The sequence below is a fragment of the Microtus pennsylvanicus genome, chromosome 2 (assembly GCF_037038515.1).
Source record: "Microtus pennsylvanicus isolate mMicPen1 chromosome 2, mMicPen1.hap1, whole genome shotgun sequence".
Lineage (NCBI taxonomy): Eukaryota > Metazoa > Chordata > Mammalia > Rodentia > Cricetidae > Microtus > Microtus pennsylvanicus.
In genome coordinates this window covers 145,620,056-145,635,720 of record NC_134580.1, presented here as the reverse complement: position 1 = coordinate 145,635,720, position 15,665 = coordinate 145,620,056, and the positions used below count along the sequence as shown (strand labels likewise).

At 44.3% G+C, this 15,665-nt stretch overlaps 1 protein-coding gene across 1 annotated transcript in view; it reads right to left on the bottom strand.

The window, feature by feature from the left end:
* Dok5 (docking protein 5) overlaps window positions 1-15,665 on the bottom strand; it is a 154,412-nt gene that overhangs the window by 35,960 nt on the left and 102,787 nt on the right. Inside the window, exons 3-6 of the mRNA XM_075963198.1 lie at window positions 13,276-13,390; window positions 13,055-13,174; window positions 10,218-10,407; window positions 587-722 (exon numbers count right to left, since the gene is read on the bottom strand). Of these exons, the coding sequence (XP_075819313.1) occupies window positions 587-722; window positions 10,218-10,407; window positions 13,055-13,174; window positions 13,276-13,390 (561 nt within the window). The remainder of the gene's footprint in view (window positions 1-586; window positions 723-10,217; window positions 10,408-13,054; window positions 13,175-13,275; window positions 13,391-15,665) is intronic.

Sequence of the window (15,665 nt, the reverse complement as noted above, 5' to 3'; positions counted from 1 at the left end):
AGATATGTTTATTATTCCCCGGTATAAAAATGCCAGAGGTAGAAATAGGAACAGAACCTCATCCATGGAGAGAAAAGGCTCAGCTGGACGCCCCAAATGGGATTTCCCAAGTGATTTCTGCTGCACACAGGATGCTCCAGTTTGATGTCCTTACCTTTGCTTGCTCTCAGCCAGGTTACCCCAGTCTTCTCTGTGGATGTTGTATGTACCTGACATGATAGTTTGCCATTTGTCTGTTGCTTCTCTCTACCTGCTTCTTTCTGTTTGTTTGCTCCTGATTTATGCTTATGACACGCTCGATAAACTCACCCATTTGAAACTGGAAGGGCAGCTATCAGTGAGCTTCCTCCAGACCATACACAACAAATGCAAATACCCATGGGTAACGGCTAATGATAAAGCAGACGGTTAATCAGTTGGCCGCATTGAGCATTCTAGGGACAACATTCAATCCGTGGCCTACGATGTTAAGTAAAGAAACAAACCGACTGCCTTGTAAAGTGGGCCATGCTGTTCGACATGTACGTTCCCAGACTACACTCTGTAGTAGCATGTGCTAGGCAGCAAGGAAACATTCCAAACATACCATCGAGTTTTTCACGCTCTGTAGCAAACGCTCATGCTGCTCAGCTATGGCCAAGGCAGCAGAATGGACCTTCTGGTAGATGGCCTCGCCGTCTCGCGTTTGAAAGATAAATAGCCCTTCGCCAGTCTCACACATCCTGTGAAGACAAAAACACAGAACTTCTGGAAACCCAGCTCTCAGAACGTTGGCGTGCCAAGATTCTCTCATTTATTTTTGACAAGGGGTCTTGCTATGCAGCCCTGGCTGGTCTAGAATCTAGGTAGCCCAAGTTGACCTCGAAGTTGCAACAGCCCCTCTGTGTTTGTCTCCTGAGTGCTGGGATTACAGGAATGCCACCACACCTGGCAATGTCCCAAGAGCTTGAGTCCATTTATTCTCAATGTCATTAGAGCTCCTGTTCATGTTGGCTACATAAAATTAACCTGACCAAAATGGGCAGTGTCCAGTGAATTGTTATAATAGTAGGGAGGGAAGCAACACTCCTGGCTGATAAGGACTGAAGGGTATCTTGTTTTGTTTTTTTATTACAATTAACATAGGCAATAAGGAATGTTTCTTCATCCTCAGTTTAATGCCACACTCCAAAGGAGACCCTGTGGCACCGGTCCCTCCTCCCACCCCATCTTCCAGCAGAAACTCACCACATGGGCTGTGAGCTCCAGGGTGAGAACGGGGTTCTGTCTTTCTTCAATGCTATTCTGCCTCCCCCTACAGGTGACAGCCCTAAGGATTCCTTCATTTCCCAAACCCCATAGCAAATGTTGATCTGGGTTCCTGCCAACGTGCTGGATGCAACCCATCACCTTCCTTAAGGAGCAGGACTCTACTGAGCTAATGTATGGGGCACATGGAAAATTCTTCCAGGAAAACAATGTTTGTGGGTTTGGGAACCAAGGTCAAACAATGAGAAGAAAGATATATCCACCCCAGACCATTAAAATCCAGAAAGTAACTGATAAAGGGAGCTGCCAGGCACCATTAGACAAGCACAAAACAAATTCTTTTTAATTGTATATATTTTTATATGTGTGTATATAGATATATTTAATTACTACAAATATTTTTAATTTTAAAGTATTTCTATGTGTATAAGTGCTTTGTTTACAAGTATATCTGTGCATCACACGCACGGCTAGTGCACTTGGAGGTCAGAAGAGGACACTAAATCCCCAGGAACTGGAGTTAAGGGCTGTTAAGAGCCATCGTGTGCGTTCTCAGAATCAAACCTGAGTCCTCTGTAAGAGCAGCCAGTACTAACTGCTGAGCCATCCCTCCAGCCACTGCTACCAGTATTTTAAAGAGTTTGAATAAGAGCATGCACAGCAACCCTGAAAAGAGTTCCAGTATGCATATACGAGAATAGTAAGAGCTATATGTGTTTGCTTGTTCTAAACTATCTTAACATCCTCTCTTTCTGCTTCAGAATTTCTTACTTTTAGCATGAACACTGCTTTACTTAATGCCTGAGTTTTGTTCATGTCTGAAAAACTGTACAACACAATAAAGAAGCTAAAAAAAAGTTTCCAGTCCAAGCTATTGTTGCTTTATATTCTTGTTTAGTAGGTACAATTAATGCCATAAAACAAGAAAGATGTACCCCAGTTTAATTTTTCATAGTTGACCCAGTAACAGAAATTTAAGCTAAGCCATGTCAGACATTACTTTGGCCCACATGGTGGGGCCAAAATAATGCCTGACATGGCCTAGCTTAAATTTCATCCAAAAAAGTACTAAAGCTAAGATTCAAAACATTCTTCAACTAAGTTTATTTCATGAAGACATCTTATGCCATTTGAAACCTGGATCTTACCTCTTTTGAATGTAAGTTATCATATAATCTTGAAACTACCTTTTGCTACAAGGCTTTGTAATTTTTCCACATCTTTCCTCTAACAAATTACATGAATTTATTAAGACGAAGAATGAACCTTAACTGATTCTTTAAGGGGAAAATAAATCACCTGCTGTTTCTCTTACAATAGAGGTCACTGCTCATCGACTTACTTAAATGACTGCCCTGTCCCTTGAGGCCAAGAAGTCCCCTGTTACTCAGAACTGTCTAGAGGGTGGCTGAGGAGCAGCCAAGTTTGAAGGCACACTTCTTAATCCTGGTGCTCCAGGGGCCCTTAAAGCCTCATTTTGTTTTGACAAAAACTCACAGTAAGAAGTATAGTTTAGATTCTGACCAAATACATCCATCTATTGCTACATGAGTCAATCACAAATCTATTAACATGACAATGCTGTCCTCCCTCTCTCAGCATGTGATGCTTGCATGGCAGTGTTTCCTGTACATAAGGACTCACTAACTAGCAAGAACAACTCCTAACACAATCGCCCTTTGGACAATGCCTGGAGTTTTACTTGTTTGTTTTGAGATAGGATGTCTTCATCCTTGTCAGTCCTCCAACCCAGTATGTACCTGAGGAAGGGCTTAAACTGCTGACCTACCTGCCTTCACCACATGACTGCTGGCTCTGCAGCTGTCTGTCATGATGCGTTCTGGGTCTACAGCTGTGCGTCACAATGAGCACTGGGTGTATATGTGTGTGTCGTGATGAGCACTGGGTCTATGTGTGTGTGTCATGATGAGCACTGGGTCTATATGTGTGTGTGTCATGATGAGCACTGGGTCTATATGTGTGTGTGTCATGATGAGCACTGGGTCTATGTGTGTGTGTGTCATGATGAGCACTGGGTCTATGTGTGTGTGTGTCATGATAAGCACTGGGTCTATATGTGTGTGTCATGATGAGCACTGGGTCTATGTGTGTGTGTCATGATGAGCACTGGGTGTATATGTGTGTGTGTCATGATGAGCACTGGGTCTATATGTGTGTGTCATGATGAGCACTGGGTCTATGTGTGTGTGTCATGATGAGCACTGGGTCTATGTGTGTGTGTCATGATGAGCACTGGGTCTATATGTGTGTGTCATGTTGAGCACTGAGTCTATATGTGTGTGTCATGATGAGCACTGGGTCTATGTGTGTGTGTCATGATGAGCACTGGGTCTATATGTGTGTGTCATGTTGAGCACTGAGTCTATGTGTGTGTGTCATGATGAGCACTGGGTCTATGTGTGTGTGTGTCATGATGAGCACTGGGTCTATGTGTGTGTGTGTCATGATAAGCACTGGGTCTATATGTGTGTGTCATGATGAGCACTGGGTCTATGTGTGTGTCATGATGAGCACTGGGTGTATATGTGTGTGTGTCATGATGAGCACTGGGTCTATATGTGTGTGTGTCATGATGAGCACTGGGTCTATGTGTGTGTGTCATGATGAGCACTGGGTCTATGTGTGTGTCATGTTGAGCACTGAGTCTATATGTGTGTGTCATGATGAGCACTGGGTGTATATGTGTGTGTGTCATGATGAGCACTGGGTCTATATGTGTGTGTGTCATGATGAGCACTGGGTCTATGTGTGTGTGTCATGATGAGCACTGGGTCTATGTGTGTGTCATGATGAGCACTGGGTGTATATGTGTGTGTGTCATGATGAGCACTGGGTCTATGTGTGTGTGTCATGATGAGCACTGGGTGTATATGTGTGTGTGTCATGATGAGCACTGGGTCTATATGTGTGTGTCATGATGAGCACTGGGTCTATGTGTGTGTCATGATGAGCACTGGGTGTATATGTGTGTGTGTCATGATGAGCACTGGGTCTATATGTGTGTGTCATGATGAGCACTGGGTCTATGTGTGTGTCATGATGAGCACTGGGTGTATATGTGTGTGTGTCATGATGAGCACTGGGTCTATGTGTGTGTCATGATGAGCACGGGTCTATGTGTGTGTGTCACGAAGAGCGCTGGTCTACAGCTGGGTGTCACGATGAGTGTTGGGTCTAAAAGGCATAATGCAGAACCTTTCTTTAATGACATCATTTAGACCTCTCAAATACTGTGACCAAAAACAAAGGAAATCAAAATGACTATAGCATCAAGCATTCTCTCCCAACACTCACCTGAAGCCAATGATTGCAGAGACACACACAGATACACACACACACACACACACACACCACTGCCACAGACACCATCACAGTCACCACTTACCACCTATAGAAAGAAACGGGAGTCACATCCCTACGATTGTTCCTCAGGAAAAGAAACAGACTTTCTATTTGGACCTCCTAGGGCACACAGAGGGGCAAAACATGGCTAATAGGAAGCAAATTTCTTTTTTTTAAGATTTTTAGCCTGCAATAGGCTAGATAGGTATTTATATATACAAAGAAATCCAATGGTTTAGCTGCTTCTCATCATTTAAGACAAGTAAGAAATTTTGATTGCTATGTAAAGCTGATATGAGATGTCAGCAACCTGTTCCATTATTTATAGTTTGTGCTGTAAGCGCCAAAACGGCTTGATCTACCAGAGATGGCCAAGAGGTTCCCCACTGTGCGATAAAGAGATAAGATCCACGAGAACTCTCAGAAAAGACATAAGGCCTCTGGTTTAAATGTTAGGATTGTCTTCTGTTTGCTTAAGAGCGTGTGCCCTTTGTCTGTACGGCATGGCTCACAGAGGGGAGGATGGACAAAAGCCGGCCTTCTCATGCAATCCCCTCCAGCCTCTCCTAAGCCTGGCACACAAGCCCTTCCCTCCTGCTCGCTTTGCCTGACTGATTGGCTTCGAGATGTTTCACGAGGAGCGTCTCAACATTTCAATGTTACTATAGGTCTTGACAAACAGTATAATGGTGAAAGGCCCGAGGCAATAAAAATAAAAACACATCAAACTGACTAATGGCTTTATATAAATCAGCAGGAAGTGCAGGCTGGTCATCTCTTTAGAAAACACGAGAGAAAAACTTCCTCAGGGGTTCATGCATGGAAGAACAGGAAGGCATTTTGGTATCTTGTGACCCCCTTCCTCCTTTCTCTTTTCTTTACCCATGGTTTTACTTTGGATGCTCTTTGAAGCATGTCTTAGATTGCATCTTCATCTCAGAGGAAAGGTGGTGACTGCATCCCAGAACAACATCAAGGATGGGAGTGTGACCGGAGATGATGGGGACCGAACATGTCTGGGGGAGGACAAGACACCAGACCTTGGCCTGAACTCACACTTGGGATCCAAAGTGAGGAAGTCTTGGGGACAACTTTTGGTTAGAGAATTTTACCATGACAGAAGGAAAACAAGGACACCATTTTTTCCATTTTCTGGTGGAAGAAGAGGAATTCCAATCTCCTGAGAGTCTGTGTGAGACCCAGCATTCTGTGTGAATTTCTCTACTCAGTATAAATTCTTAAAAAAAAACAAACCTTTTTTAATGATGTGTTTTTATTTTATGTGCATTGGTGTTTTTGACTGCCTGTATATCTGTGTGTGGGTACCAGATTCTCTGAAACTGGAGATACAAACAGTTGTGAGCTGCCATGTGGATGCTGGGAATTGAACCCGGCAACCAGTGCTCTTAACTATGGAGCCACCTCTCCAGCACTTTTTCTTCCTTGAGAATAAAGAAGGAACTGTCCCTGAAACATTCGTGTGCAGTGGCTGGAAGCAAGAGCACAAGTCGGGTATCTGCAGGAGACAGCAGCTCGGCTTCCGCTTTACTCGTAGACTCCAGGTAGAAAAGAGTCCAGCTTCTCGGCTAGAAAGCCACCTCGCCGGCTAGGCTGCATTTAGTGTGAACTATGTTAAAAGCTACTGTTTCTTCTCCAAGTCTGTTTAGATGGCCTTACAAGCCAAGTGAAAACTCTTCGCATAAATTTACGGGAAGCATTTGTGTGTGGAAGTCAAGCGTTCACCTTTCTTAGCATCCCCAAAATTTTCTTTGTAAATGATGCCAAAGGCACAAGAGCGGCTCTCCCTCTCTGGTAAGTGAAGAAAGGCATTCATGTGTGGAAATAATTTAGCAGGTTCTGCCAAAGGTCTCCTGAGCCTCTCTCGCTCCTGCAGAGGCAAAGCCCAGGGTATTAATTTAAATCTGTCGGAGGTGAGGCAGAACTCAACACTGAGGTATGTGAACCCAGCAGCCAGCTTGATACATAAAAGGGAAGCTCACTGGACACCTGCCACCCTTCTCCAAACAATAGCCCTTCTGGAAAGGCTCCATGGGAACCAAGCTGCCTGGAGAATGTCCTGCCTGTTGGGTCTTCCCATGGAAAACTCTTTGACAGGTTGATTTGCACGAGTGAGATGTCAGGGCTCCGAAGGAGAAACAAACAGCAGGCTGAAGACAAACACCTTAGACAAAAGAAGCGATGCATCTCTAGGTCTCCAGAATAAGTCAATTATTACTTTTTATCGCCAGGGACAAATCTTTATACAGTTGCAGTTTATTACAAGTTTTATGTTTCAGCTCTGAATCTCTTCAAGGGAGAGACACAAAAGGCAAAAAACATGGCCGTAGAGTAAGACCTACTTATCCCAAAAGATGAAAGCCAGAAATACACATAGAAGGTCCTATCAGGCTAATCCCCACCCCCACAGCTGCCCGAGAAAAGGTAGAAGGCTCTGGTTCCATGAGCTCAGACTTCAAAAGAAGAGGGCAAATGGGGGTTCTCAAAACTGAATTCAACGAGCATGTAGCTTAGGAAGAATACCAGATTAACAGTATCTTCATAAATCTGTGACTTCTGATGGAGGCTGTCCTTGAACATGACCCCGAGGTAGCCTCATAAGCAAGAATTGGCATGCTGGCAAGAGTGCGTGCTACAGGAGCTGCAGAGATGGCACAAAGGTTAAGAACGCTTGCTGCTCTTTAAGAAGACAGGAGTTTGGTTCTTTGTGTCCACATCAGGTTGCTCACAACCACCTGTTACTCTAATTCCAGGGGATCTGATGCCCTCTTTAGGCTTCCAAATGCATCTCTTAACACACACACACACACACACACACACACACACACTAACCCCTCTTGGCCTTTTTTACTAGGAGCAAGTATATGCTATGATAGACACACTTTGTTGTTTTGAAACCTCATATGTTTCCCCCTTTCAAAGGCAACAAGTCCCACTCTGTGCTTTGGGGGACTTTTCCCATTCCTTTCCCATCCTGTGAGCTTTGTATGAAGTGCTCAGGAGAGAGCCAGGGTCTCACATTGCTAAAACAGTCAACATACTGCGTATCATCCATCTGTCTTCCACTGACTGATGTATGGGAAGGCTTTAAAGATCCCAGAAGTCACCAAAACATCCAGAGAGTAGACAAGTTAGAAGAAGCAAGACTCTCTGAGTTTTGTCAGCTGAGTACTGAACCAAACCATGCATGAAGACATCTCTACTTCCAGTCTAAGTCATGACAGACAGTGAATGTCTTTGCCTTGCCATTTTGGGCTACTTCAACTGCCTACTGTTTTCCAGGCTCTGCCCCAGGTTTCTCCCAGGTGTCTTTATTTACTCTTAATAACGCTCCAATAGATGAGGTTTATGTAATCCAATGAGCAGGCAAGCCAGAGAAGCTTAGGTCCCATTGTTCTCAGATCCAGTACAAAGAAGAAATGAAATTTTATTTCATAACCTCCAATTTGTAGTGTGAAAACAGTGTGCCTGGTGGGAGCCTCACTCCTGCTTGCTTCTGCAAGGGAGTGAGCACGGTATACTATCAGTTATTATGAAACTTCCTTGTTTTGAAGACATCCAAAAATAACCGTGGAGGAAATTATCTTTACTAATAAAATAAGGCAGATATGAAAGCGTCACACTTGGGGGAACACAAATGATCTTATTATCCAGCATCCTGATGGTAATGATAAAAATCCATCTTTATTTGCCTTTCGGAGAAAACATGAAGTAGTATGGCATTACCTTGTGTCTCACTTTCTGAGTTCTGCAGGCCCTCACCCTGCTCCACACATCCTAACAGAAGCTCAGAAATCTCAAAGGAGGAAGCACATTTATCCAACCAAGCAAGCTCTGAGTTTTCCATACGGATTTTCCTTTAAACATCGTAGACTGGTCACTGAGATAAAGGAGGAGCACACATCTAGATGTGAAGGTTTTATCTATTGATGATATGACCTTTGCTGTCCAGGAGAGTAGCCAACTCCCTGCTCTGTCTTTGAAAGTAAAAAGACCTAGGTCTGTGGTACATATCTGTCTGCCTATTACTTGGGAGTTGGAGGCAGGGGGATCAAGAGTTCAAGTGTGAGGGTAGCTTGGGTTACATGACACACCATTTCAAAAAGAAAACGAACCACAAAACAAAAACCAAAAGAAAGAAATCAAGAAAGGGAGGGAAGGAGGGAGGGAGGGAGAGAGGGAGGGAGGGAGGGAGGGAGGAAGGGGGAAGGAGGGAGAGAGGGAGGGAGGGAGGAGATAATTAACTAATTAACAAAAAGACTATATGTGGAAGAAAAACACTTTTTCAATTTTTTTTTTAGAATGTTAGGAAAACACGAAATTGATCATATTCCCCAAAAGTACCTGTGAAATACTTGGGCTCTGATTAAAATGAGGTAAACTAACTGGGAGGGATCATTATTCTCCACTTATTCACTTGAGTTAGAGGCTTGGGCAGTGTTCAGAACTTCTGTTTCCCCCTTTAAATCAATATCACTCCCTGTAAAAGAGCTATCAGATTTAACCCACGACCTTCAGTACTCTAACCTGGCTGTTACAACTGCACTGTAATGTTAAGGCACACACAGACGGCCTTACACTCCCTTTTTAAGACAATGCTTTTATCAATTCTTTGAGAATTCCATTCATGCATTTTGATCTTTTTTCATCCAATGTGTGCTCTTTAGATGCTCCTGGGCGTAAGGGGTCTTACCAGAAGACAGGCCCTGAAAGAAAACTGACTCTTCCTCTGCCTGAGGCCACTCATCACCCACAGTTCTTCAGTTAGGGTCATGGTTTGTGAAGCCTTCTCCATTCCATTCGGTGCTAGAATGTTGATGGGCCTATAGTTCTTAAAGCTTGAGTCATTTGAAATTTTAAAATACAAAAAGGGGGTTGGTTTTTTGTTTGTTTGTTTAGTTTTGGGGGCTGGAGGGATTTTGCTTTGCTTTGTTTTGTTTTGCCTTTAAAAGGAACCTAACCTCAGGGAGGAAGCGCTGTGGGCAGGGGAGGTAAAATGTAACACTGACCAAAGGGATCTTTTTGTAGGCCATGATGCTCCCAACTGGCGTCTGTATCTCCTTCACTCCCACATTTGCCTCTAACAGGAGCAAGGGGGACCCTGAAAGGGCTCAGTGGGATAGCAACTAGCAAGCTTTAGAATCCAGCATTTCCAGCATGTCTGCCATTTGTTAAATAGTAAGCAGACTGCAACCTGTAAAGTGTCAGGGGTCCGTCCTCACATGTATGATCTACCCTGCCAGTTCACATACAGTAGTGAACCTTGAATTACAGCAAGGAAGCTGCTCACACGACAGGGAGTAGGCCTCTACTCAGCTTAACCCAGTCCGTGCTACGGTTTACCTGCTCAGTTTCAGTTTGGGGCATGCCATCAAATCAAGGAATGAAAGTTCATGTCATATCTGTGAAGTGTTAGAATCCTGCCTAGGAGGGAGGAGATTTGGCTGTTCAAACACTGTGCTATCATCTTTCCATAAGACCAGAGTTTATGAATTTTCTGAAGCGAACTTCTGGTCCAGTTCCATGTCCTGAACCTGGAGAAGGGAAGCAGATGCTGGACAAAGATGTATAAAAAGCCACACACTTACCTCCCTGCCTCAAAAGTGAACCACGTGGTGTCACGTCCATACCGCCGCAGGGCACTTAGCGGCCAAGAGATGAGTTTGACTCTGGGATTCTGGATGTCCCAAAGACAGATGTACTCATATGTTATCTGCAAGGCACATTCGCCATGTACATCTAAGTTAGGAGATGGCATCAAATACACATTGAATCTCTCTGGGAGAAAAACAAAAGGTTAGTCTAAAATCCCCAGGAATGAAACAGCAAAGACATCGTAGGAATACAGAAGCATTTAAAAAATATGTACATGCTACAGTTTGGTGGAACATTCAGGAAGATAAAGGTTATAAATGAGATTTTAAATGCAGATGCTATTACATGGCATAATGATACACTCTGCGTGTCGACACACACTAAACACTATGACGTGAGCAAAGATCAGTTTTAGACATTTTCAATTTTCACCATTATAAAAAAAGTGTGCCGATAAAAGACCAGAGCAATGTAAGCACTCAGAGCAGAGTTTCCCTGCTGAGCACACGTTAACTGCACCTACAAAGGTACAGGAGCGCAAGGACGGGCTTCTGATCTGTGATCCTAAAGTAGCATTAACCAGTTTGCAGTTTCTATAATCAACCGAATAACGCTGCACCCTGAATTACTGAATCCACACTTCACAGAAACAGCGTGCAATTAGCTGACCAACAGCTGTGAAGATTCCAAGGGAGATCCTTAAAAAGAGTTTTAGCAAAGAACTTTGTTTAGCCAACTCTGGGAAGAGATAGCCATGTGTTTCCTGGAGTGACTGTTGACAATGTCACCAAGATTATGGAAACTATGGAAGCTAACTGTAGCTGGTAACTGTAGAGAAGATCTCCCCTGAAGAGTTACACTGTTTTTATCATTGCAACTTAGAAATTTCATTAACAAAAAAAGTTAACAGAGTCAAAAATCTCTACGTGAAATATGATCAAAAATATTATGACATTTGCTAGACAATTCTATCTATCCATCCTAGAGTAGATTCCCAACATCTAACAGGACAGTGTGATGCTAACAGTTTTCTATTAGGAATGGTCTAGGTTAGTTAACTTATAAGAAAAATCATCAAAACTTCCACATTTTATTTGAACTTATCAAATAATAATATTAAGACTATCTACATGAGCGGGCTTAGGCCCCTGCAATTTAAGTCTTTTGAATTTATTCTGAACTGTCAATAGTCAAATGATGCGTGCTTTCTAGAAACTATTGTGAAACAGCTGTGCCCCTTGAGAGTTCTGGACCGTGGATTAAACTGTTTTCAGTAAGTAAGAGGTAAAGGAGACCATCGTTAATGGATTCTGTTAGAGGCAAATTGATTTGCTATAAAAATAAATTAGTGGGGTAGGAGAGAGGTCGGTGGTAGAGTGTTCGCCTCTCATGCATTCGGTGAGAAACCATTGTAAGTGCACGGATTTGAACTCCTCCAAAATCAGATTATAAAGTGCTTCCAAAGAACGTTGGGGGTTTTTAAGAGCATGTAACAGGAGAAAACCTGAGCACACAAAGCTGGCAGGCAAAAAGGAAAGCTTAGGCACCGTTCTCAGTTTGACTCACAACCCTGTGTGCTTCTACTGTGCCACAGACACAAACGTGTGAAGGCTAAGGGTTGAGCCAGCCATTCTAAAGGATGGCAGCCATCAATCCCTGCCATGCTTTCCGTGTGCTGGCCTGTACCCTCAAGGCCCTGGCTTCCTCTTCTCTGCCTGAGTGAACCACAGAAGGAAGGTCCGGGCTGGGGTGGATGGCCTTGGTAAATGGCTTCACCCCTAGCTCCAGTTCTCGGCCTCACTAGAGGCTGCTCTGCCCTAGCCGGTGCCTCCAGGTCCTAATCAACAGCTGGTATGGTGACATATCATGGTCGGTACCGTCCATTCAACATGGGCAAGACCGTAAATGTGTCATGAAGACACGGCTCCGCTGGGAGGGAGAAGAGTCTTAACTAGCAGCTAGATGGCTCGCAGAGTGCAATTCCACCTCTGCCCTGTCTGCCATCAACCTAGGCAACCCAGAGCCGCTTCCACTCGGACAAGTGTCCATAGGTCAAGTCGGGCTTTGAAGCAGAACCCTGGGATCCAATCAACCCAGTCGTTAGGTTCAGCTGTTTGAAGATGGAGCAATTCTTCCAGGCTCACACTATGAATCAACATTGATTTTTGCTAAAATGTTCATGAATATTTTGGTCATTATTATTTTAAAGGATTTATTCCTAGATGGTGTGTTGAGCTGAGTTGGCTCAAGGGTTGAATTTTTCTCATCACAGATTTTTAAGTGGGTTTAAACTCAATGAAATATTCAGAGGGATTAAATTCTATTAAAAACACTGGAAAGTGTTCAAACATATTTTAAGTGAGAAGGCAATGGGGAAGTCACCCCACTTTAAGGCTCGTGCATTGTAAATAAAGACCCGTGATCATAGTCTGGATTCAGACACTAACTACTACATTTGGAACAAGAAGTTTAGCTCTCTAAGGTTCCGGCTTTCCCCGTCTATAAAATGGGGGAGGTCCTAATACTCATGGGGTGGGGCTCCTCTGCAAATGTCACAGTTGGATGTTCACAAATCACCTTCCATCCAGCGGATGCACAGCGTGGGCCTTAGAATCGCTGACTGAAACCGTTAGTGTGGGTTCTTTTCTACATCCCAGAACTCTGGAGGATGCCATTCACTCCAATATTAATGTTGAGGGCTATTTAGAACTCACTTCTCCATACATTTTCCTAACTCACAACTATATAGAATGAAGATGCCCTGTGCTTTATCACAAGGCAATGAAACAGGTTATGAGAGAGACAGGAGGTGAGGGCTTCACACACGTACCACTCTGCTCCCGTTCCACCCCCGTAGCCAGTAAGTCAGGCTCTCCGAGGCTGATGTCATTGATTCTGGTCCCCACACACTCCATCTGGAGAACTTTACACCACTCATCGGCCTCAAGATCTGTGGAAACGGCAGCGACCACGAAAAAGATATATATATACACACACACACACATAGGTATCAAAGGCCAAAGCCCCCTCCCCCGCTTGCCGCAAACAAACCTGATTCACAAGCAAAGGTCTTGGAGGTATCATCATTGAAGTAGATCCCTATAGCGTGTTTCTTGGTGCCCTTTGGCAATCGGGCTACATTTTTCACATTGTTGAGTTCTGTAACCTGAAAAAAAAATCAAGATTTAGAAGTCTGGTCACATGCTCTGCACGAACACTTCCTACCTACATCCCCAGAGGTGAGACCCAGAGGGCAGTGAGCCCATCGCCTGCGAGCCTCGCTTCACAGAACGGATCTGCAGAAATGAAGGCCCCAGCATGAATCAGAAGGATGGCACCACACAGTACCACCCCGCTCACATCAGTATCAAAGTTGTCCTCTTATGCATTGTACCCCTCCCTTCCTCACAATCTTAGCTCTTGGCACTTACAGAAATCCCTCCCTGCCCTGCCATAGAGGATGCTAATTCATGATGCTTCTACAAAGGAAGTTCTGCCAGGATGAGGTCCTGTCATCCTGGAGGGGCCTGCAAAGAGGAAGGCTTACATGGCTTTTTGGTAAGTATTTATTTAAAAGATAAATAAGCCTTTCACAGTGGCAAGCTTAAACTCCCCTTAACACCCCCTTAAATGTTATACAAAAGAATAAGCCTCCCATCAATCTTAGCCTGCAGTGATGCTGGACCACCTCTCCCATCCATTACCCTAAATTCAATAAATGCCTGACTTAAGAAATACCCAGGAAGAAAAATAAACACCCTCCACGGGCACATTAATCTGATCATTTCATTTCCCGGCTTCTTAACCTCCAGTGGCCCTTCTTATAGTATAAATGCAAATTTGTCAGCATGAAATGCCACACAGAGATCCTAAGAGGCTTGCCATACCAGCATCTCCAGAGACTCCGCAGGATATGGCTTATCCTCCATCAGCAACAACCCCTTGGCACTCACTACACACAACTGCTGATTTGGTGTGTGTGTTTATTTTTGTGCCAGAACCCAACCTAAGCCACTGACATCTTTCTATAATTATTTATTTGTCTCCCTACTTCCCCTTTAAACCCCAAGAATTCACTGTGCAAACAGTGCACGGTCTCTGTAACCTCGAGGTTTCATTCTGGCATTTTTATGCAGGAAAGTCAAGGCCGCCAAGATTTCCAGTTACACTTGGCATGAAAACCCAAATCCTGGTGTGCAAATGACCATGACGGCCCTCTGTGTCTCCTCCACACTTAACTCTTCAATACACTTCCAGCATGTCTCCAAGCTTTCTGTGGCCTAGCCAAACTGGACCCCACTCTGTTCAAGAACTGATCGTGTGGCTTCCAAGGCCCAGAGCCTTGCCTCCTCTCCAGCTACTGCCCTCCAATCATCCCCAAATCTTAATTTAGATCTCAGTTACTCACTGGTTCCCTCCTGGAAACACCACCCCAATATTCAAACTCCCAAGCTACCCAATACGTATCTTCCATGGCTTCCCTCTTGACCCTCTACCAGCTACATGACTGATTGGTTTAGTTCTTCTCTTGCCTAAGGAGAGTCAGCTCCATAAGGCAGGCACTGTACTTACGTTCATCATTGTCTTCCAGGTCTAACACAGAGCTCATCTCTAGGGAGCTGAGCAAGATCTAAGTGAGCTGAGATCCCAGTGAACGTATACCATTGACATGAGCACAATCTTGCCCAGAACTCCAAGGCCTCCGACTCATGGGACATTTGCAAAGTCAGTTCCCCATATGGGTCAGGCTCAAGGGGGTTGCCGCAGTTCTCAGGAGCCCCAGTATGAGTGTTTATAAAGGAGTGACTAAGGTACACAAAGACTAGCAACTGCAGCTAGTTCCTCCTCCCAGATGTTACAGCCTGAGACTGCTCCCCTAAAGAGACCTTCAGACCAACTTGTCCCCTTCCCTAATGATGTGGTTACTAGACACAATGAGGCTGTAGGTGCTGAGGTAGCCAGAACCCCTACCTGATCCCACACAGCCTGTGCATCTGTGTGCCATTTCTTCACTCCCTCACTGCCCCTATTGAGGGTTTTATGACACAGATCTTGTCCTCTGGTGGGTAGTCACTCAATATATGGGCTCTATGAGCAAAAGACTAAACTTGCCCTCAGATTTATCTTGGAAGTCTACTTTTCCTGGGAAGACTGCCCTGACCCCCATGTGAGTTTGTCATTCCCTTCCCTAAGCTGCCATATGGGACTTGAAGCTCTAACTGATTTTCCACTATCATAATGTGTCATAATACCTATCTCTCCAACTCCCAGAGAGACCTGAGGCACTTGAAAATGACTTTCCGATGGATGGCATCAAAGAAAAAGGACCAGACCATGGGGCAGCACATACCGAACCTTCCCACATGTCAAATTCTGGCTTGAGTATTTCCGGAGAGCATGCCTGTTCGAATCATCATAAAAGTCTCAGAGCTAGGTGTCAG